The sequence below is a fragment of the Heloderma suspectum genome, chromosome 5, assembly GCF_057233095.1.
Source record: "Heloderma suspectum isolate Gila_16-S chromosome 5, 16-S_ref, whole genome shotgun sequence".
NCBI classification, from domain to species: domain Eukaryota; kingdom Metazoa; phylum Chordata; class Lepidosauria; order Squamata; family Helodermatidae; genus Heloderma; species Heloderma suspectum.
The window spans coordinates 129,442,984-129,467,219 of NC_139462.1; the positions used below are offsets into that span (position 1 = coordinate 129,442,984).

Here is a 24,236-nt window from a genome sequence, read left to right on the forward strand (position 1 = left end):
GTGCTCATATTGTTATAACATTGTATTATTATTACTTGACCTATCTACAGTTGTGTGCTTGTTGCTTATTTCTAATAGGTTTTTGCAACTGTGTCCTTTTTTGATTACTCTGTGCCATCCACAGGGCTCTATTTTATCCCCCATGCTGCTTAACATCTACACGAAACCGCTGAGGGAGGTTATCCGGAGGTGTGGGCTGAGGTGCCATCAATATGCGGATGACACCCAGCTCTACCTCTCTTTTTCATCAAACCCAGGTGAGGCAGTGGCTGTTCTGAATCAGTGTCTGGGCAGGGCAATGGACTGGATGAGGGCCAATAAACTGAAACTCAATCCAGACAAGACGGAGGTACTGTTAGTGGGTGGTTCGTGTGACCGGCTAGGTGATGTTCAACCTGTTCTGGAGGGGGTTGTACTCCCCCTAAGAGATCAGGTTCGTAGTTTGGGGGTGCTCTTGGACCCAGAAGTGTCACTTGAGGCACAGGTGAACTCAGTGGCACGGAGCACTTTTTATCAGCTTAGGCTGGTATACCAACTACGCCCTTATCTGGACAGAGATAGCCTAGCTACAGTTATCCATGCTCTGATAATTTCTCGCCTGGATTACTGCAATGTGTTCTACGTGGTGCTGCCTTTGAAAACGGTCTGGAAACTTCAGCTGGTCCAAAATAGGGCAGCAAGATTGTTAACAGGGACTGGCCTGCGAGCTCATATTACGCCGGTACTTTTCCAGCTGCACTGGCTGCCAGTCCATTTCTAGGCCTGATTCAAAGTGCTGGTATTAACATTCAAAGCCCTTAATGTTTTGGGGCCAGGTTATACAGTCAGGGCCAGAAATATTGGAACAAGGATAACTGTTTTGGCAGTTGGCCTCTGCACACCACCACATTGAAGTTGAAAGGAAACACACCCAGATGGGAGCAAAGTCAGGACTTTCAGCTGTAATTCAAGGGGTTGGACAAAAGTGAGGCACTAACCATTCAGGAAGGACAGCCAGTGGCATACACGCACCCCCATTGTTGGTGGCTCATAAGTAATGGAACAAACCATCATCATTTCAAACTTAAGGATCGCCTTTAATACCTGGATGAAAATCCTTTGCGGTCCATGACTGCCTGAAGTCTGGAACGCATGGGCATGACCAAATGCTGAGTTTCCTCCCTCGAGATGCTTTGCCAGGCCTTTACTGCAGCTGCCTTCAGCTGCTGCTTGTTTGTGGGTCTTTCTGCCTTCAGTCTTGTCTTCAGGAAGTGAAAAGCATGCTCTACTGGGTGGAGATCAGGTGACTGACTTGGCCATTGAAGAACATCCCACTTCTTTGCCTTCAGAAACTCTTGGATAGCTTTTGCTGTATGTTTTGGGTCATTATCTATCTGCAATATGAAGCGGCATCCTATCAGTTTGGGAGCATTCGGGTGAATCTGAGCAGAAAGTATAGCCCAACACACTTCAGAATTCATCCTGCTGCTTTTATCAGCAGTCAGGCCATCAATAAACACCTGTGACCCGGTTCCATTGGCAGCCATACATACCCATGCCATAACACTGCCTCCACCATGTTTGACAGATGATGTGGTATGCTTTGGATCATGAGCTGTTCCTTTCCTTCTCCATACTTTTCTCTTCCCATCATTCTGGTATAAGTTAATCTTGGTTTCATCAGTCCAAAGAATCTTATTCCAGAACTGGGCAGGCTTTTTTAGGTGTTTGCTGGCGAAGGCTAATCTGGCCTGTCTGTTCTTGAGTGTTACCAGTGGTTTGCACCTTGTTGTGACGCCTCTGTATTTACATTCATAAAGCCATCTCTTGACTGTAGATGTTGACAATGACATGCCTACCTCCTCAAGATGTTGTGAAAGTGTTCCTCTTCACCATGAGCAGAATTCTGCAGTCATCCACTTTAGTTGTCTTCCGTGGTCTGCCAGGCCTTTTGCTGTTGCTGAGCTTGCCAGTTAAGTCCTTCTTTTTCAGGATGTTCCAAACTGTTGTATTGGCCACTCCCACTGTTTTTGCTATCTCTCTGATTGGTTTATGTTGTTTCCTCAGCCTCATGATGGCCTCCTTCACTCTCATGGACACCTCCTTGGACTTCATGTTGGGAGTTCCAGTGAACAGCTACCAAATGCAAATGTAACACTCAGAACTACCTCCAGGCCTTTCATCTGCTTGATTGGTCATGGGGTACCCAGGAAACAAGCCATACCTGGCCATGCAGCTGCTTGTCAGCCATTCGTTCCATTACTTATGAGCCACCAACGATGGGTGTGTGCGTATGCCACTGGCTGTCCTTCCTGAATGGTTAGTGCCCCACTTTTGTCCAACCCCTTGAATTACAGCTGAAAGTCCTGACTCTGCTCCCATCTGGGTGTGTTTCCTTTCAGCTTCAATGTGGTGGTGTACAGAGGCCAACTGCCAAAAGTTATCCTTGTTCCAATATTTCTGGCCCTGACTGTATGAAGGATCGCCTCCTCCCATATGTGCCTGTTCAAACCTTAAGATCATCCTCAGTGGCCCTCCTCCATGAGCCCCTGCCAAAGGAAGTGAGGCAGGTGGCTACTAGGAGGGCCTTTTCTGCTGGGGCACCCCGGCTGTGGAATGAGCTCCCTAGTGAGGTTTTCCTGACACCTACATTGTATTCCTTCTGGCACAAGGTGAAGACCTTTTTATTTTCCCAGGCATTTTGGCATTCTAGACTTTTAGCTTTGCTGTTTTAAATCTGTATTTTAAATCTCTGCATTGCTTCTAGGTTTTACTCTGGTTTTATTCTGGTTGTATTGTTATATTGTGGTTTTAATGTTTCTATATTTTATATTGTTTTACTGTGTGCTTTTTGGTTTTAATTTTTGTGAACTGCCCAGAGAGCTTTGGCTATTGGGTGGCAATGAAATGAAATAATAAATAAATAAATAAAGGATAGGGTTTCAGGAGGATTGGAAAGAAAAAAAAAGCCCTTTTCTTTTCCCCCACTTCTTCCTAAAGCCTCCCCCCTTCTGTGAGCCCTGAAAAGTGCTACAAAGATCCAGTTCTAGGCTAAATAGGAGGCTAGGATAGGGGTAGGATTGACAACGTTTTTGTTAGGGAACTCTGCTTGTACAGATCAACTCCAGATCCAAGACCTATAGATCCCCCCATTTCTTGAAAAACACACTCTTAAGTAGCTTCAGGAATACACTAAAGAAGAAAAAGTAATTGTAGGGCAAGACTCTTGTGGGATTAGGCTGATGGAGGAGTCAGTAAAAAAAACCTTTAGTATTCAAGTCAATAGAATAAGCTAGTACCATGTCCACCTCACACTACTTCGCAGATTACACACAAGCCTTAGTCCAGTATAAAAAGATATAGTGCTAATCATTATTTTATTAAAGCAGCTTTCAGCATTTCTCAAGCCATGAAGAGATCCATGAATGCCCACACTTAGTAGCACTTCATTTGCCCTTAGCAGCCACAGCCTGTCACAAATGTCAACCTGGGGGCTCATGAATGACCAATCTCCTCCTCCTCCTCTCGCCAAATTGCTAAAACAAGACTAGGATAATAACCTACAAAGGTGCCCATATTCACCTCTGATAAGGAAGTGAGATAGAATCTCACTTCCTTATCAGAGGTGAATATGGGCACATTTCTTCCCAGACCAATTAAGATGCCTAACACCCTGTAAGGGAGAGATTATGGACAAGCCTGCTCCTCTATGCGTCCCTAGAGGAATCCTGCCTGACACATCTTGAGAAACGTCACATTGCAATCTTTTCAGAGCAAGTAACATCGCAAGTAACATCCCACCCCAAGATAGCCATCCCACTATCTTCTATGAATAGACATACAAATGCCTTTGCTTTTTGGATCTCAATTCATGATAATGGGTATGACCATGATCAATCAGTCTATGTAAAGAATTCCAAAGAAACAGGACTCACCTCGCCTAAGCACACTCTGGTAAGCTGCTTCTTGAGCCTCTTCACCCTCTTGTGAGCTTTCTTGGTATTAAGTACAGGAACACTCATCATTGGGGTTTTAATATTGGCACTGGCTACCATCAGGATCTCACGCAACCTTTAGGAAAGAACTGTTGCACATTTACCCACAATGATGCTAAACATTCAAAGTTCTTACCTCGTGAACTTCTCTTCTCGTCCTAGGTAGGACATTCAAAAGATCTGTCTTAGATCAGCCTTCCCCAAAGGGGTGGCCTCCAGATGTGGGGGCCTACCATTCCCATAATCCCCACCTAACATGCATGACCAATGGCCCTGCTGGCTGAGGATAATGATGGGAGTTGTAATCCAACACCTCTGGAGGGCCCCAGTTTGGGAAAGACTGGGTTAGATCCTGCCTCTGGGACCAGAAAGGCAGGGCTAAAAAGCCTCTTCCCAGAAGGCAGGAACTTCCTATCAGGGTGGCTGAGCAGTGAACAAAAGAACTATGCAGTTAAAGCAAAACTATGAAAAAATGAAGTGGCAAGAATATAAATAATAATTTATATCCTGGTCTTCTACTAAGTGTACCCAGAGCAGCACACAGCATAACCTTAAATCCAAAGTACTACAAGTAGTATTTCTGTATGCTTTTCCCGTATAACCTTCTATATCCAGAGTAAAACCTTGCAGGGTATTTAAGGGGAGAGTAATAAGTCTGGATAAAAAACATGGGTAGATATCTGGTGTCTCCGCCATTTAGCAGGTAATCATGTCACTAGTAATGTATACATTTCCTGTATTATATTCATGTATATACACACCAGAATTATAAATTTTTTCTATTACTAAATGTTGTTTACTGATGATGATACACTTTCATAGGTTACCCAATGACTAACCAGGAAAGATAATGAGGTCATGATGGATAGTTCCATGAAAACATTGATCTATTGTGGTTTAGCTGTGAAAAAGGAGAGTTTACACAGAGTTCAGCCTCATCAGGCACACTCCTTGCTCTTTTCTCCTCACATCCAGTGTTGCATAGCTTGGGGAGAGGAACAGTTAGGATATGCTCATTCTGGAGCAGGGTGTTAAGCGAGGGAGACAGGAGCAGGCAAAGGAAACATCAGGGCCTGCTCCAGGTGGACTGCCCCTTCCTCAGGAGATGAAAGGGTGAGCAGGGCCATTCCAGCAACCCTGCTGACAGTCTACTTAATTTTTTCCTCTTCCCTCCCCATCCCGTTTTCCTTGTGTCATGTCTTTTTTTTTTTTAGATTGTAAGCCTGAAGGCAGGGACTCTCTTCTTTGCTCACTGATTGTAAGCTGCTCCAGGAGCCATTTTTGGTTGAGGAGCAGGATAAGAATACTATAAATAGACATATCATCATACCTTGGGATACCAAGTGTGACATTCATTTCACCTCTTCCAGCAAAGTGAAAGGTGTTCAGAGTCATCTGTGTGGAGGGCTCCCCAATACTCTGAGCAGCAAGGAGACCCACGGCTTCTCCTGGGTCACACAGTGATTGTTGCCACTTTAAATGCAGCAAGTCCTTTAATCTGAAGACACCGAGTAAGGATTGAATAGTTTAGATTACTGATTTATATCCTCCATTTCTGTATAAAATATATTTAAAGTAGCTTACTATAAATGGGATACACACACAATAATACACAGTAAGAACAGTATCAAAATGATAAATGCCAGCACACTAAAATAATCGTTTAAGTAACCATTCTACAAAGCCCACTGGAACAGCATAGTCTTCACTGCCCCATAGGAGGGCTATTCATAATCTGGGCACCCTGATTATGTTGCCCAAAGCAGAGCCCAAATGATCCCCTGCTCCACCCTGTGCTAGGGCCAAGACTTTTTTTTGCAGCATCACTCAAATGCCAATTCCTGCCTTCACCTTGCCCCCTTCCTTCCGCTGCAATCCTGCGTACATGGACCTGGGAGGAACTCCAACTGACTTTGGTGAGACATATCCTCTCCATCCCTCCCCATCTTTCTCTCAAAACCACATACACACTCCCATATGCACATACAATGTGTCCTGCCCTGACTGGAGGACTCCTCCTCAGAGGAGGAGTTAGAGGCCCTAGAAGCCCAGGGTGCCCCAGACCAGGGACTGCCACCAGACCCACAGGAGCTTGGACCCTCGGGGGAAGTGGCTGCAGGGCCATCCTTGTCAGGAGAGAGGGACTCTGCCTCTGAGGCAGAGGCTGAGCCACCCCCTGATCCCCGGGAGCGTCGTCGCCTCAAGCGACAGGCTAGCGGGGCTCCTGTGCGAAGGAGTGCTCGCCTGCAGAAGAGGTCTTCTCAGGAGAAAGGGACTCCTCAGGAGTAGGCTCTGGCAAGGGATCTCTGATTGCTACAGTTGAGCTCTGGGTGGGTCTGGGTGGCTTTGGCCTTAAAAGCCTTCACAGGAAACCAGCCAATGCAGGAACAACTCGGTCCATCCAGCCTCTGCCGTGTGCCTTGCCTCCTGAATTGTGCCCTGTGACTGATGCTCTGTTTCCTGACCTTTTGGACTGCTCAACGCCCCTGCTTCTGGACTATGCAACATACCTGACTGATCTACAGTGTTTGACCTCTTGCTTGTTATCTTGACTACTCCTGCTGCTGCTGCCTGATCGTTGTTGCCTGACTGTGTTCTGACCCTCCTGCCTTAGCTTAAACCTTGTTGGACTGAAATCCGTGTGCCTGACCATTTGCTTGCCAACTTGATTGCATCGCTCCCTGTACTTGCTTGCAAACAGCCAAGACTCGATCCAGAGCAGGACATAATGCACGGTTTAGGAAGATAAAATCTCTGTGCAGGTGTTACACTACTAGAGCAGCATTAAAGCCTCCTCCAAAAATTACAGCAGTACTTCTTTGAAGCCCCTTCATGGATCACTGCCTTGTTGTGGCGAAGGGGCTTGCATAACTCAGTGAAGCCATAAGCTATGCCATGCTGGGCCACCCAAGACGGACAGGTCACGGCGGAGAGTTCTGACAAAATGTGGTCCACTGGAAAAGGAAATGGCAACCCACTCCAGTATTCTTGCCAAGAAAACCCCATGGAATTCCTGGCATATAGAAGGGGAAGAAATGGAAGCAGTGACAGATTTTATTTTCTTGGGCTGCAAGATCACCGCAGACGGTGACTGTAGCCATGACATTAAAAGACGCTTGCTCCTTGGGAGGAAAGCTATGGCAAACCTAGACAGCATAGTCAGAAGCAGAGACATCACCTTGCCGACAAAGGTCGGAAAATCAAAAGCTATGGTTTTCCCAGTATGGCTGTGAGAGCTGGACTATAAGGAAGGCTGAAGAATTGATGCTTTGGAACTGTGGTGCTGGAGAAGACTCTTACGAGTCCCCTGGACTGCAAGGAGGTCAAATCAGTCAATCCTAAAGGAAATCAACCCTGACTGCTCATTGGAAGGACAGATACTGAAGCTGAAGCTCAAATATTTTGGCCACCTAACGCGAAGAGAAAACTCCCTGGAAAAGACCCTGATGCTGGGAAAGATTGAAGGCAAAAGGAGAGGGGGACGGCAGAGGATGAGATGGCTAGATAGCATCACCGATGCAATGAATATGAACTTGAGCACGCTCCGGGAGAGAGCGGAGGACAGGAAGGCCTGGCGTGCTATGGTCCATGGGGTCACGAAGAGTCGAACACGACTTAATGACTGAACAACAACAACAACTTCTTTGAAGATAAAAGCCAGAGAGCATAAAAGTACTCTAGATAAAAGCAGCAAAAAGTATTAACTTAGTTATTGTGAATAGCAGCACTGATAATCCTGAAATCTGTGCCCACTATTCAGAGACTATAAACGAGTTTCAACTGCTGACTGAGAAGCTACTTTAGGAAGCAAAAGGATAATCATATGCTGACAACCTGTTCATGTCAATGAGGGTTTCTGCTGCAATAGTGATGTGGGTATTTTTCTCTTGGCAATAAACAGACTCAAGATGTTACTGAATACAGGTCAAAACAGAGAGGTGTGGTGTTCTGGACCCCAGCCAAGAAGTAGCAGTGCTTATGTTAGACTGAGAATAAAATGACTACCTCTGAGAAGTAAGTTCAGCTTTGCTGTAGCTGAGGTCATTCCGAGTGTCCCACTCTTCAAGGAAATTCTCTACTTCATTTTCAAATGTTTCTGATACTGATGCAAAGTAGATGTCTGGCCGCCAGATGGCAAGGCAAGGACTGGGACATTTGGCTGCCTTCTTTTGATACTTGCTCCGACCCTTCTCATTCAATTCATACCACATCTTTAACAACTGAAATTGACAGCAGAATTCAAAAGTCCAGCATAAGTATATTTTCTAGTATTATATGCAGATTTCTTATGCATGAGTTTATAAGAACCTTCTTATTCTATATTACAAGTGTGGGATAGAGGCAAACTATTTCCCTTATAATTACAAAAAAGTATAATCTATTTAGTATTCATGAATCATTGTTAGCAAATTGCTTTTGGAATAACCTGTAAAGTTCCAGGATCTCGACCATTTACAAGTTGTCCTGCAGGGATCTGTGCTCTTATACCAGCCAGCTTTTTCTGGGAAAATAGCAAAAAGCCTCCTTCCCTTCTCATCAAAGGCTGCTGGTGCTTGACTTGCCATCTCTTGATAGATCTGAACTGCCCATTTGCTTGCTGAGAGTCCATTTTTGGCAGAACTTCATTTAAATGCTTAGATTTCTCTATCACCTATAAGGAAAATACAAAATCAAAATTTCCTTTCCAGCAAAACATGAGATGATCCCCATCAGTATAGGTTCCGTGTGATTCTGAGATCAGCTTAGCCAGACCTGACAAGAGAACTGGTTGGAGATATGCTTTGGAAAATATATATCCCTTTCCTGGGGACTGCAAGAACTTAATGGTACCCAAGATCAATAAATCACCATCCGTCTCCTTAGCAGGAGATCAGATGGACATAAAGATTGGCTTTACGCTGTGTAGGACTAGGGAATCCAGCACAGTAGAGGCTTCAGCATTACTGCTAGCGCAGGGCCTTCCTTCCTTAGATTAGCTGAATCAGCTGCACCAAGAGCAATTGTCAGATCGGGGATTTTAAATATCTTTTTGATGCATCCTTCATGGATGATGGGGAAGGCAATGGCAAAGCACCCCGCTACAGTCTGCCATGAAAACGCCAGCGCAAGCGGCGTCCCTCTAGGAGTCAGTAATGACCCGGTGCTTGCACAGGAGGAACCTTTCCTTTCCTTTTCCTCATGGATGATAGCATTATGCTACATGGGCATAATAAAAGACTGATCAAGAAGAAAGTGGAAGGTGTCTCTTAGTCCAGCTTTGGTCAAATCGCTCTTCTAAAGAACTTGACTCTTAGTGGATGGAGAGGAGATCACCCCTACTATTCAGAGACTAGATAGTGACAAGTAGGAAGAATGGAGACAGCTACTTGTATAATCCAGTGTTTGCTCAAAAGAAAACTCCACCGAGTTAACGGGAACAAAACCTTACCTTGTGGTTATCTGCTATGAAAGGAAACTGCTTGGGTTGCAAGAATGGTGTCTTGGGGATATCCAGCCCATCTTCTCCATAGAGAAACTGAACCACGCTGCCATCACTGTCTCGTACTGTCAGGTCATAATGAACTATCAGCCCCTCCAAATGTTTTATGATACACCTGTGCAAAGATTAGCACATGAGAGGGAAGGATTTCTACCCAACACTATTTTTTCCAAATCAACATTAAGGAACCCTACAAGGATGCCCCCAAACCTTAAGAAATGCAGTAGATTACAAAATGGGTATAGCAGGCCAATATACCTGCTTGTGAACAATTATTCCTGTGCTGAAGAGACCACATTTAACAGCACCTGACTGATTTGCTCTTTCCCAACAGCTATTTAGCGGTATGCAGTAATAATGGCTGGTATAAAAGTCAGAATGGTTGCAATAAAGACACTCTTACCTTTGAAGGTATCCAGATCGGCTGGTTTTGACAGCTGTATCCACTAGACCTTCTCTACCAGCCATACAATGGAAGAAGAACTCCTAAAGCACAATTATAACATCTGTGAGAAAAAGAAACTTGCCCCACATAAGCAGGCAGCAGCACATTAAGGCTCAGCTTAAACTGGCCTTCTAAAAAGCCTTATTCAAGAGAAAAATGAACTAAATTTTACTGGCTGTGAATATCACACTTGCTTTAAAGATACAAAAGTCAAATAGTAGAGGTAAAGCTCAGAGAAGAGGAATCAAGGTGAAATAACTTACTGCAGGTTTGATGCCGGTGAGAAATCTACTTGCCACAAATCCCCCTGACTTGGGGGAAAAGTCGTAAGGCTGGAAACACGGCAGTGATTTACCAGATGGCATCAACGGAGGCCGTCGACCTTCTAACTCAATCTGGCCCAGCAAGCAGGAAATCTTTTAAGAAGCCAAGAGAGAGACAATAAGACACAAATGCCAATGCAAAGACAAACACCATTGTTATAATTAGCCTAATTTCTTTGTTAACTCAGTGACTTAGCTCTCCAAATAAAACAATGGCTATTCAGAAATGGTGACTTTATGTTGTTACATTTACTTCCTCCATATTCACCAGTTTTGTCCCATAAATATCCAGTTTTTATTCTACAGGAATAATCCAAAATAATGGCTTTCTGTCATTTCTCTGGCATTTTTTTCTTTAAATACTAATAAGAGGAAATAAAAACATTTAGATAGGGTCTTCACTGATGTACTAAAATAAGAATGTTCAGAACTGAATGATTTGTAGCAATGTGTTTTTAACAACAGGAATCACTGTTATCAATAGACTATACACAGCTCTTCCATTTTGGAAGTCTGCCCTGAATGATGCAGAGATATTGAAAACAGGATTAATATCTTACAGCAAACTTGGTCATACACACTCCAGTAAGCCATACATCTCAGAAATTTACAAAGCAGTTCTCACAGTTAAGCATACATAGATCGGGTCCAGATGACTGGGTTTATTTAACCCACAATGAACTGTGGGGTGCCTGTGGGCACCACGTTGCATATCCAACCCCTGTTCAGGGATTGTCATGCAAACCTGGAGAACATGAGTTATGCGAAGGTTAAACAACACTTCCATAATCCTAAAACAGACCATGGGTCATTACCCATGCTCACTGGGTTCGCACGACATGACATAACACCCCGAATGGGGTTTGCATATTCAAAATGGTGGCCACATGTACCCCGCAGTCTCAACATGGGTTAAATAACCCAGGGTGGGCTGTCATTTTATGTGACTAGCCCCAAATTCTGCTTTATAGTATAGAGGTAGGCCTCTAAATTAAAATTTCTTGCAACCAACTAAATGAACATACGTAGATGACAAAGATTAAGAAATTACATTAATTTATTAGTGAATTTTAATTTATTTCTTGTTGTAAACTGCACTGAGAACTCTGTTATAGTGTGGCCCTTAAATATTGTTAATAAATAAATAGTACCTGCATAGTATTCACAGTAGAGCCTTTGGCTCCTGACTGCACCATCAACTGCAAATTATTTTCTGGGAACCTCTGGTGAAGTCCAAATGGCATACACACCTACAAGTTTTTGGAGAACAAAGAAAGAAACAAAGTCACTATTTATACTATGGTAACTCTATCTGGAGATATGAGAAAGGTAAGAAACTATGATTCTCAAACTAGGTGGTACTGACACTGCTGTTTGTTTAGTCAAAATGCAGTCATTATTTGTATGGCAAGAGCTAGTGTGATTCAGTGGACGGAGATCTGGCCTGGGGCCAGGATGGATTAACTTTAAACTCCTGGGCAGTATCTAATGCAACATGAGCGCCAACATAGATCACACTGCAATAGCATAAGGGACCTCTACCGCAACACCAATAGCATTAGCTAGCACAGCGGGTTTTCTGGGGAATCCCACGGTGCCACTTAACGCTACTGGCACTGCGCTACAGGTCCCTTACTCTAGCCCAATGTAATTTATGTTAGCGTTTGTGTCACAGTGACCCTGATTATTTACGAAGGTCGCTGGATGTTCTTGGGCTTAACTTTACAGGGTTATTGTGATTATAAAATGGAAGTTCTTATGTTACAAATATGTCTACTGTTAGTCTAACTTAAGTCCCATTCATTTCAGTGGGTCTACTCTGAGTAGGACACTGGATACAATCCTATGTCTTCCTGACCCCCTAAAGGAAGGTTGAGATAAAGAAGTATATACATTCCCTATGGGAAATTTCTGTGGGCTGAATGTATGTTAAAAATGAAGCGTGTGAATCAACAAACAGAATAATCTCAAATTTCTCAATGCAAACCTTGTAAATTTCATTGCTGCAATGGTTGACTTCCTCTTTGAATTTCAGATCAACCATGTTAAAATCTCTCTGATCTTTGTGAAGATGGGCATCTTGCCATTTGCTTCGGACCTCCTCACATGATGAGGCTTCAGGCAAGTTAAATGCAGCTTTAACGACCTGAGATGAACAAAGTATTTTTAGGTGCCAAGACATATATAACAATACAGGGGCTTTGGTGAAGCCAGATCCCTCCCCGCTCCAAAGTATGAGTTTACCTTTGTACCACAGAGGGTACTTTCTTTAATGATCTTGCATCTCTTGCGGTCTGCCTGGTATTTGACCAAAATATCCTCAACTCCTAGAATGGAAAGATGGAGAGTGTACATTCTCTCTCATTTGAGATTTAGTGTCAGCTGCTTTTGGCTTGTTCACGGTTTTTCTGTGGTGAAGATCTTTCTTTATAAATCCATGCAAACTTTGTGCTGTGTTTGGCTAAGCAATTACTTTATTATGAACTTTGCAAAATATGTACAAAGTGCTGAGCCTTCCAAAAAACTTAACAGCAGAATAAATTAACTGGTAACAAATACTATTACATTGCAATTAAAAATATCCTCATTATTATTGATAACTTTTTAATTCTGTAACCCTCCAAATTATAGACACAGACAACTCAGTCAATATTCTATATTAGTAGTTGCTAGTAGAACAAGTTTCACTTAGTGTTCACTCCGATAATGCTGCAGATAGAGCCCACAAAAAGTTGCCCTGCTGCATCACCTACCTAGTCCTGGAAGATCCCAGGCATCTCTGCCTGTGCAACTGGCGGGAGCAGCTGCAAACACTTCTGGCCAAGGAATACAGCACTGCTGGCTTGCAGCTCTACACTGAGGGCTGCTACAGTGATTTCCATCTGGCACAGCAGCATCACCAGAGGTAATTATTATTAATTAAATTTATGTGTCACTTCCCACTGCAAAAAAGCAGTCTTGAAGCGACTTACACATATAATACAGAAACCAATGATTACTATAACACCGGGGGAAGGATCAATGTAAACCATAATCAGCACAATAATACAAATAAAAATAAATACCATAAAACATAATCTAAAATCAATACAGTATGAAAACTGTTCTTCCACAAATACACAAAGTCTACCCCCACTCACAGGCCTAGAATGAACATCACAAAAGCAGCTCACAATAATTGGGCTATAATTAATGTCCAAATACCTGGGGAAAAAGTATGTTTTTGACTGGGCCAAAAAGATGACAGTGTCTACACCAGACGAGCTTCCTTGGGGGAGTGTTCCATGGGGGAGTGTTCCATGGGGGAGTGTTCCATAAACACGGGGCTATCACAGAAAAGGCCCATTCCAAACCGATACCCCCTGAGCTTCTCTCGGGGGGGGGGGGGCACACAGGGAAGAGGTGGTCCTTCACATATTGGGGTCATGAGCCATGTAAGGCTTCATAGGTTAAAACCAGCTCTTTCAATTTGGCCCAGAAACAAACTGGCAACAGTGCAGGCGAGCCAGAACTGGTCTTATATGTTCACATTGCCTAGTCCCAGTCAATAACCTGGCTGCTGAATTCTGCATTAGCTGCAGCTTCTGAACCATCTTCAAAGGCAGCCCAATGTACAATGCACTGCAGGTTACACAACAGCTGGATTGTGCAGTGTCAGCACCCCAAGTATTGCCTTTGCTTTGCCAGGGCTGAAGGGGCCTGGGAGGTCAGTTTAGCATCTTACAGTGCTGTACAGCACGATACAGGCACAGATTGGGCCCTGCATTGATCAATAATGCTCAAAGAAACACACATACTGAACAAAGAGAGAACCACCCTATGCAAACTGCTAACCAACACCAAAGGGGCTGTAGCTAACTGGGATAGGCTGTAGCTCAGCAGCAGAGCCCCTGCTTTGGATGCAAAAGGTCCCAGGTTCGATCCCCAGCATCTCCACATAGGGCAAGGAAAGAATCCTGCCGGAAACCCTGAACAGCTGCTGCTAATCAGTGTTGACAATACTGGGGTAGATGGACCCATGGTCTGACTCAGGATAAGGCAGCTCCCTATGTCCCTACAGATCAGAGTGAACAAAGGAGCTGGGTTCACAACACAACCCACACTCAAGGTTGAGTATGGGTTGTCATTGAACTGTGGGTTGTTGTTGAAACCTGTCTTGCTGTGTGTACGCAGCCGTGCTAACAACCATGGTTTGTTAGCCATGAACAATCCACAAAGAGGACCCATGGTTTATTGTTGGGTTGTGAACTGTGTGAACCCACGGTTCAATGACAACCCAAACTAACCCATACTCAGCCTTGAGTGTGGGTTGTGGTGCTGTGTGAACCCAGTTATGTAGGATGTCATTCTTGAAGACATTTCTGTCATGTTTTGGTGTTGAACAACTCTCTCTCTCTCTCTCTCTCTTTTTTTCTGGAGAAATAGTAAACTATCTTACTCACCCATCGTAAATCCCCTGTAGAACTGTAAGTAGGCAGTGAAGAGCCGAGCCAGAGCTGTCAGAACCTTTCCACTGGTCTCACCTCCATAAACCTCATGACAGCAGTGGACTAAACCATAGGCAGAGCTGCCATAGTGAGCTTTATCCAAGACCCCACAGAGCAACTCCCCATTTCTAATGAGAACCTGGCAGATGCAAAAGAAGTTAGTTAGGTCTTGCTTACATCCAGACTGATGCTCCACAGATATATTCATGCACATTTACATACCCATTTCAGTTTTGCCAAAAGAGCAGAAGACCTAGACCTATGTCAGGGTGCATAGACGGAGCCTGGGCCTCAGAGGTCTATATCAGAATAGGCTCAGTCCTGATCCAGATCAGCATTCCTCTTTTCTTCTTGGATTAAGGTGAGGCAGTGGAAGTGCTGAATTGGTGGCTGGAATCAGTAACAGGCTAGATGAGGGCCAATAAATTGAAAACTATTCTGAAGGGAGTTGCACTCTCCCTAGAGAATCAAGTTCAAAGTCTAGGGATCCTCCTGGTTTCAGCTTTGTCATTAAAGGCCCAGGTAGCCCCTGTGGCTAGAAGTGCCTTTCATCAGTTTACAATTGTGCACCAGCTGCGGCTTCTCCTGGACAGAGATAGTCTAGTCACAGTTATTCATCGTAACGTAGCATCTAGGATTACTGTAATGTACCGTACATGGGTTGCCTGTGAAGACTATTTGAAAACTTCAGTTAGTCCAAAATATAGCTGCCAGTTGTTGACTGGGACTGGTTGGTAAGAAAGTTTCTCACCAGTACTGAAAGAACTTCAGTGGCTTCTAGTTTATTTCTGAGCACAGTTTGAAGTGCTGGTGCTTTACAGCCCTATACAGCTTAGGACCCAGGTACCTGGGACAACACCTGCTCCCCTACCAACCCACTGATGCACTGATGTCATCTTCAGAGGCTTTCCTCCAGGTCCCCCAACACTCTAGGGTAAAGCAGTTCATGACCAGAGCACCTTCTTGGGGGGTTATGCCTCATTTGTTGAATTCCATCCCCAAGAGAACTCTGCCTAGCACCAACATTGTTATTTTTTTTAGGAAAAACAATTCTTCCCTCAGGCTTTTTTAAAAAAAGTATTAATGACATTTTAAAATATGTTGTTTATGTTTCATTTGTTTTATCTTGTTTTTGTAACCACCCTGGAAGGGAAGACAGAAAATCTGCTTACTTGTGAATTCTCCTTCCCCTTGTTTAACAGACAGCAGTCTGGCTCCTGCCTGTCTTGAATGGTTTTCTCTAGACATGCATTTAGTTTATGAGTTAGGCCTGGGGAGGGTCTCACATTCATTACTACATGAGCAGTTTCTCCCCTTAGAGAGGAAGAGGGAGGTGCCTCCTAGTCCAGCTCCTTGGCCAAGTCTTTCTGTCATTAAAGAACATGCCTCCTAGCAGGCAGAGTGGAATGCATCAAACTGCCTGGACCACTATTGTCTGGAATTCAGACAAGGAGAATTCACAGGGAATCAAGTTCTCCATTCGCCTGAGTTTTGAGCTGGGGAGGAAGGCAGGGAATTGTTCCAGTGGCTGCTGCTTGGAGTGCCTCCAAAATGCAGTGCTGCTGCAGGGACAATCCCCAGTCTCCTCCTGAGTAGGCACTCAGGCTTGTGCTTTACCTCCAAGTACCTCTGAAGCTCACTATGATGTCAGACAAGGCCTGCCCAGGTTGTGACAACCACAAATTTTATCTGGCTACCAAGGACAGCCAAAATTTGAGGGCCTCTGCTGACACTATATCTTATTAAATATTGATCCCATACCTGAGATTCACACATGAAATCAAGATCTGATCTGTAAATTCTAGAGGCAGACTCCGTCTTCCAGGCTTTCCCACCAATCTTAGCTTTCCCAGACAAATTCAGTGGAATGTGATCCTCTGGAATTACATTTATTAGCAACGTAGAAACAACCTGAGATAAAATACAAGATCGGAGTAAACTCTTCAGGAATTAGTTTTGATAAGCAGGTGGTTTATTTATGACAGTTTACCTTCCCCTACTGGTTTCAAATTGTTTATTTCCCTATGTGAATAGAACAAGGGAAAGTACTTCACGCATCTGAATACATAATATAATGAACCATACAAACTCATCAAGGCCTTGGAAACAGGTAACCTATAGAAAGGATTGTGGTGCTTTTTCAACATCCCATCATAACAGTCAGTTATAGAACACTTAATATGCACTAGGTGCTGCACAAAAACAGAAAACCTGAGTCCCTGCTCACAAGGTCACAATCTAGGAACAAAGAAAGAGAAGCAGTATCAGAGAAGAAACTGGAGCAAATGAAAAAGAGCAAGAGGACCTAGTGCCATAGAAGCACTAGGCAAAGAAATTACAATGACATAATCTAAATTAGAATGATGGGAGAGATGCACAGAAGGGCCAGGACTGAGTGTAACACCACCAGTATGGAATAATATGTAAAACAAGCAGCATAAAACCCAGGGGGAAAAAGCAAAACTGAAGAGGAGGGCTGGGTGTCAGTGGGAACTTTCTGGCTGGGATGGTAAATGGAGGCTAGTGAAGCTTTCTCTTCTGGTGGTGGTTGAAGCAGCAGCACAGCTAAGCATTCGGGCCACATTATTAGTCAACTGGCCTGATTCCTGTTTCTATTATATGTATAGATGGCAAATTGTTCCTCCATACTTTCACGGGTAAATGGCATTTGAAAAATACAAGAAACCCACAGGTAACTCCAGATGAAAACAATTCACTAAAAACTGTCCACTGCTTCATTGAGAAAGTGACTAAACCACACTATTCAACTTTGAACAGACTATTTTATATAAGAAGTCTACTCATTTTTAACTTGCCTGCTTTCCTGTCCATAAGCATTGTGGTTTTATAATGGCTGGAGGGAGAAGCTTCACTTTTCCCTTTTTGTCCGTCAGCCCTTGATACATGAGTTCCACATACTGCTCTCGGGTGAAGAAGCAGCCCCGTGTGGTCATCCTTGTACCAGAGACCATGTGATCTTGGATCAAACCTGCCAATGGTTTCCCATCCTAAGAAATACATCATGCAGACAGAAAAGGAAGAATCAAGGGGTCCGTTAGTAGGTCCAATGGGACATCTTTCAGTTCTTTGAACACTGTGATCAATGGATGAATGACAAAATAATTTGAAAGCTGTTCCTTCTCTCCTCCCATGTACCATTCCCAACTCTATGTCTTTTTCACTATTTCTCCTCTTTCCTGCTGCATGGGACTATCTCAGGCACTTACCTAGGACCAGTAGTACAGACACATGGTGAAGCCTCCACAACACAGCCCTGTGCTAAACAGAGCAATGGTATGAAGGTGACACAGGAGACACTTTCACCTTTTTTATCTTAAGGAGCCATTGACAAGATGCAAGGCTAGAAGGAAGAAAGAGATCACTCTGTGTGTGTAATCATCACTGCCAGAGGCAATGAGCCTATGGACATCAGTTGCTGGGGAACATGGGTGGGAGGATGCTATTGCACTCATGTCCTGCCCTGGGCAGCCAGCTGGCCACTGTGTGAACAGAATGCTGGAGTAGAGAGACCCTTGGTCTGATCCAGCATGGTTCTTCTTATGTTCTTATCATAGATGCAGCATGCAATGCCTTCTTACTTACAGTTAGGTCTGCAGTCTTATTCATCAAGAAAAGAAGACAATTCCAAGATAACCAAATATATATCTTTACAACCCACACCACAAATTCAAAATCACGAAATGGCTAAAAACAAAGAAGGAAAAACATTGGCAAAACATGCAAAAGAAAACATGATTTACTCTCTGGCTGAGTGATTCACCTTAGGAACGAGATACTGTTCATCAGTACAGGCCAATACATAAGCTTCAGCTCGGCCCAGCTCATTCTGAGGGAAGTGAGCATTCATTTCATCACCGTCAAAATCAGCATTGTAGGCTTTGCAATTGGCATAGTGAAGTCTCAGAACTTTCTCTCCAGGCAAAATTCTGGCTCGATGAGCTTGGATGGAGGGTCTATGAAGGGTAGGCTGCCGATTCAGCAGAAGGACATCTCCATTTTTAATATGGCGGCACACCTAGGAAAGATTCAAGTTCAGCCAAGAGTGAAGAACCGCTACTGGTAGAAAACTGAAAGGGGTGTGTGTGTGTGCGTGTGTGTGTGCGCGCGAGAGAGAGAGAGAGAGAGAGAGAAAGTAAGCAAGCAAGCAAGCAAGCAAGCAAGAAGAAAAGAAAGAAAGAAAGAAAGAAAGAAAGAAAGAAAGAAAGAAACCAAGGTGAAGAGGGTAGGAAACAAACATAATATACAAACAGAAGTGTTACAGAGGGAGCTAAGGTGGCTAAGTGATCCTTACTCAATGGCACAGTAAGAGCCACGAAGTCTCCCTTTCCACCTAATGACTAACAAGATACAGCCTGAGCCTGTCCCCCTACTCCCACTTGAGAGTGGATGCTGTGGACCAAAATGAATGGGGCCTTGCACTCTAGTGCAATCCATTGCTGGGCTGAGTAGGTAAGCAAGACTGGAGTCAGGTGAGAGAGGGATGACTATTGAGGGGAAGGGAAGAGGTCTTGCACTGATACTCTTTAATACTCCTTCAGTGTAAGCTGCCTTGCAAGGATAATGTGCCCTGAAAGGTAGGGTAGAAATGTGTTCAATAAAATATGCCAGAAATTTGAAACACAACAGTTGGATGCCTTTGTTACAACAACCTTAATCACTGTAAATGATGTGTAGTTACTATCTCCAAAACAAGTAGTTTGAAAGCATGGTACAGTGACTGGAGCAAATAGCTAACAGAATGTAGGTTATTGTGATTTCACCTTGTCTGCAATCTGTGCGCCACATGTATCTCTTGACATAAATAACCAAGTTAGCCAAGGTTTGGGCAATACTTACAATTTTTATCCCTGGTTTTGGTGCCCCAGTGGAAGGAGTTAGGAGTTGGTTGGCTATGGCTTCCCTCTGGGTCTGGCTGGCTGTGCTCAGTATTGTACGAGACCCATCTTCATTGATAATCATGGAAGCCCCGGGGTGCTGATTCGGACCATTTATGACAGCCTGCCTCAATTCTTGGACATTCCAGGGAGTTACAGGTTGAGGATAGGTCAGTTTTGTAGCAAACACCTCCAAGGAAGAAAAAGGAAATGATTAAATATGCTTTCATCACCAGAGATTACAGTCACTTTTTTCCTATAACACTGAGGGACCACCTCCATTGCCCTTACTCTGCTATCCAATTCCGCAGTCCAATCACCATTTTGCCATCCAAAGAAATATCATTCACTGCCATAGTCCTTTAGTCCTCACCTAAAACTGAAACGAAGTCCAGATATATGTACCTGCATCCACCCACATTCATCTCCTGCTACTGCTGCCCCTCCCTTTCCTACTTTCTTTCCTCTTCCTCTTTTTCATGCCCTTCCCTGTATATTTAGGTTGTCAGCATCTTTACTTTGATGTTATTCTGAAAAGTGCGATGTATATTGATGGTGATACACAAATAGCAATCAATAGAGATATTTTATTCAATAAATAATTAGATGTCCCTAATAACATGTGCCTAATCACCACTGCAAGATGTCTCAGAAGATATTTATTCTAAGCCTTAGAAGAAAGGAATAGGTAGGGGCGTCCTGAGAAGGGGCACTTGAGTATGAGCTCTTGATTTAAAAAGTCTCTGTTCACAAACCCAACCAAAAATTACCTTTTATGGACTTCTATCATCACTTTCCAAATCTGCTTCTTTTCTCACCTACAGAGAATGTTTAAACAACCAATTCCAGTACAGATGCTTTGGTCGCCCCACATTACATTTCACAAAATGGGGCAGGGGGAGTAGCCTATCCCTTGGTTGCTTAGCTTTCTTAAGCATCTTTGGTGAAGGAGATGTGCCAAACATTTTTTTAAAAGTTCAAATCTACCTAATCACTTATTCATTACCTACCTGCTGACATTCTGGAGTACATTAATACACTAGTTGATAATGACTTTGTTTGCAAAAGCCAAAATCTACTGAACTATGGGAGACTATAAAAACACCAACCCCAAAATCTCCACTGATCAAACCACTTTCTGTACTAAATAGGCTTTTTTCTTACCATGGGAATGCCGATTTCATTAGTCTGAATGTACATATCAGGGCAAATGACTGACCGAGCAGCATAATCCACTCGCTTTCCCATCATGTGCTTACGAAACAGGCCATCCTTTTTCTCCAGAATCTTTCATCATAAATGTTTGCAAAAAAAGTGACAGACACAAAAGGATTCACATCAATTTCACTATTTTGAAATATAAAATATTTTGAAATATAAAATATAAAGGTCCATGGAAATGCTGTTCAACTTCTACATGAAACTGCTGGGGGAAGTCATCTGGGGTTTTGGAGTGAACTGTCATCAACACATGAATGAATGACAGTCAACTCTTTCTTCATCTAAGTCAAGTGAGATGGTAGAATTTCTGAACCAGTGAGAGGCTGGATGAGGGCCAATAAACAAACTCAAGCCTGACAATATGGAAGTTCTGTGTGCAGGGGATTAATCTGTTCAGGGAGATGGTGGTTAGCCTGTTCTATATGGAGTTCAACTTCCCCTAAAGGATCAAGTTTGCAATCTGGGGATGCTCAAAAATCCTGTTTTGTCACTAGAGATCCAAGTAGCCTGAGTGTTACTGACTGCCTTTCATCAGCTAAGGAGTGCCAACTGCAGCTTCTCCTGGACAGAAACAGCCTGGACGCGGTCATACATATTCTAGTCTTAACATCCAAAATCAACTACTGCAATGCATTTATGTGGGGTTACCTTTGAAGACTGCCTGGAAACTGCAGTTAGTTCAGACTATAGCTACTAGGCCACTAATTGGGATTGGACATTGGGATCATATTACACCACCACCTGGCTTCTGGTACTTCTACTTCAGAGTACAATTGGAAGTGTTTGTGCTAACCTTTAAAAACCTATATGGCTCGGGATCTGTATATCTGAAGGAATTCGAGTTCCCACATTAACCTGTCCACCTAAGCTCACCGGTGGAGGCTTTCCTTGGGTGCTCCTGCCACTTGAGATGAGATGGATGGTGCTCAGCAAGATGGCCTTTTCAGCACTGGCACCCCAATTATCAAATTCCCTTCCAAGTGAGGCTCACCTGGTGCCTCCTCTGCTAACCTTTTGCCTCCAGGAGAACTTTTTTGTTCTCCCAGGCTTTTAAAGATCCATCTATTAGCCTAGGTTTATTGCTGCTTTATTGCAGGTTTTATTATGATTGGTTTTGCTGTATTGCATTGATTTTATTGCACGAATTGTATTATTTATATTGTATTGTGAACTGGCCTGGGAGCCATTTTGTTACAAATATACAAAACAAAACAAAAATGCTTATTTATGGTACAAGATTATTTCAAAATACATTATTTCCTTCCTGCAACTCCATACAACTTTAAAATATTCGACAAATCACTGAATATTTTTGCAGTTCTCACCTGACGCACACCAGGGTATTTTTCAGATATTAACTTATCCATGTCACTGTCAAACAAAATATTTACATGGCTCTGTAGACGGATCCAGATGTTGTAAAGCTTATCTGAAGTGGTGTGCCCTGGGATTGTCACCAGGACGGAATGATCTAGGGATTCCAAGGGCTTCTCCGCCATCTGTGGAACGTAAAACAAAACTTCAGCAGAAGAAAGATCGTGTTATGGTTTCACCGTCCATATTCAGAAACACCTTGTGAAGACAAAGAGTTAACAAAGAGCAAGAGTGTGGGGACAAGGTCACTTAAGGAACCCATGGGCCCCATCTTCGAAAGTGCTCTCTCCTTCCTGAAAGGGGAGGAAAGGAACAGGCCTGAGACATGCCTTCAGAACACAGCCTTGTGTTAAACAAAACTACATTTTGGAAGCTGCCCACTGGGATAGCAAATGCCCTGCCGTGTCACTGAGCTGGGACATACAGAAGGGCACGTAGGTATCTGGCTGCTCTCCTCCACTGACAGAGTGGGGAAATGCAAGGGGCTAGCACCCGGCCAAGGGCTCTACTGCAGGCGTGCACAGAAAGTAGATATTTAGATGTTTTGGACTTCAACTCCACCACTGGCCATGCTGACCAGGACTTCTGGGAGTTGAAGTCCAAAACATCTGGAGATCTATCTGTTGCCACCCCTGATCTACTGAGCACTCTGCAGCTGCCCCTTTCCCCTCAGGACTGAAAGTACAAAGTAGCGTCACTGCTTGGAAACTTGCTATCATCGGAAAGCCTCACAACCGTCAATTTCCCACCTTTGACACAGATAGAGAGGGGAAATGACTGCAGAATGCACAGAATAGTGCTCAGTGGGCTGCTACCCGTATGGAATGGCGCCATATTGGCACAAATCTTCATGCTGCTCCCTCCAATTCTGCCTTCTGGCTTTAGAAGCAGCAGCAGCAGGCTGGCTCTCTCCGTTGTAGAGGGGGTTGCACTCCCACTAACGGATCAGACTATAGTTTGGAGGTACCCTTGGATCCATTATTGTCACTAGACGCACAGGTGGCTTCAGTGGCTCCAAGTGCCTTTTATTAGCTTAGACCAACGTATCAATTACGAGCCTACCTAGTCAGAGATAGCCTTGCAACAATTATTCACACTCTGGTAGCCTGTGGATTACAGCAATGTGTTATACATGGGGCTACCTTAGGAAATGGTCTAGAAACTTCAGTGAGTCCAAAATATGGCAACTAGATGGTTAACTGGGACTGGCTGACACAATCATATTGTCAGTACTCAGCCATCTGCACCAGCTACAGTTTGTTTCTGGGCTAAATTCAGAGTGCTGTTTTAACCTTGGGGCCAGATTACCTAACTGAGCATCTCCTCCCAATATTTACCACCCAGGCTCTACGGTAATCATCCGAGGCCAGTCAGTGTAGACAGCACTAAGCTCGATGGACCAGTGGTCTGACTTGTTAAAAACATGGGAAGCTGTCTTATACCATCAGGGACAGCCCAGCCTTTGGTCATGTAGGCCAGCTTTTCTGTCTTCAGTGCCTTCCCTGAAGATATGCGTGACAAAAACTTATGCCACAATAAGGGAGCAATCCTATTGGGATAGGCAGCCGCCTCCAAACTTGGAGGCGACTGCCTATCCAATGCAAGGTGGGTGGAACGCGGAGGGGATCTTCTCCTCCGCACTCCGGCCACCCGGCATTTGCGGCTAGATGGCTGATTTTGGCTGTCTGGCCACGGAACTTTGGAGGCGGGGAGAGGCCAGACAATGCATAGGAAGCATTGCACCAGCACTTCCACACTCCCTGCCCCTGGGACCGCCCCATTTTGCCCTGCTCCATGCTGCTCATCTGAGTGGAGAGCCCTGGGATGATCTGCACTGCCTACGAGGCGGGGGGAGAGGGGAGGAAATTTTCCAGGAACCAATCTCGGAGCATGGGCTCCGAGGTTGGTTCCCAGAAACTAAACAATCCTATGGCCATCTAGCCTTTGTCTAGCGGCCATAGGACTGCACCCTTAATCTATTAAGATGTTACAATACCTGTATGGGCTGCAACATACTAGCACAGATACCCCTCTAGAA

At 44.0% G+C, this 24,236-nt stretch overlaps 1 protein-coding gene across 3 annotated transcripts in view; it reads right to left on the reverse strand.

Annotated features, from left to right (window-relative positions):
* POLR1A (RNA polymerase I subunit A) overlaps nucleotides 1–24,236 on the reverse strand; it is a 56,490-nt gene that overhangs the window by 15,493 nt on the left and 16,761 nt on the right. For all 3 annotated transcript variants that reach the window (XR_014792221.1, XM_084857423.1, XM_084857424.1), the window contains 17 exons: nucleotides 22,150–22,323; nucleotides 20,768–20,890; nucleotides 19,566–19,793; nucleotides 18,490–18,744; nucleotides 17,525–17,716; nucleotides 16,470–16,619; nucleotides 14,664–14,847; nucleotides 12,466–12,548; nucleotides 12,209–12,367; nucleotides 11,373–11,471; nucleotides 10,162–10,314; nucleotides 9,857–9,939; nucleotides 9,403–9,568; nucleotides 8,401–8,625; nucleotides 7,980–8,194; nucleotides 5,305–5,472; nucleotides 3,915–4,050 (listed from right to left, as the gene is read on the reverse strand). Coding sequence is in view for 2 of the 3 variants with exons in the window: in XM_084857423.1 (XP_084713549.1) it covers nucleotides 3,915–4,050; nucleotides 5,305–5,472; nucleotides 7,980–8,194; nucleotides 8,401–8,625; nucleotides 9,403–9,568; nucleotides 9,857–9,939; nucleotides 10,162–10,314; nucleotides 11,373–11,471; nucleotides 12,209–12,367; nucleotides 12,466–12,548; nucleotides 14,664–14,847; nucleotides 16,470–16,619; nucleotides 17,525–17,716; nucleotides 18,490–18,744; nucleotides 19,566–19,793; nucleotides 20,768–20,890; nucleotides 22,150–22,323 (2,793 nt within the window). In the remaining variant the exon portion in view is untranslated. The remainder of the gene's footprint in view (nucleotides 1–3,914; nucleotides 4,051–5,304; nucleotides 5,473–7,979; nucleotides 8,195–8,400; nucleotides 8,626–9,402; nucleotides 9,569–9,856; nucleotides 9,940–10,161; nucleotides 10,315–11,372; nucleotides 11,472–12,208; nucleotides 12,368–12,465; nucleotides 12,549–14,663; nucleotides 14,848–16,469; nucleotides 16,620–17,524; nucleotides 17,717–18,489; nucleotides 18,745–19,565; nucleotides 19,794–20,767; nucleotides 20,891–22,149; nucleotides 22,324–24,236) is intronic.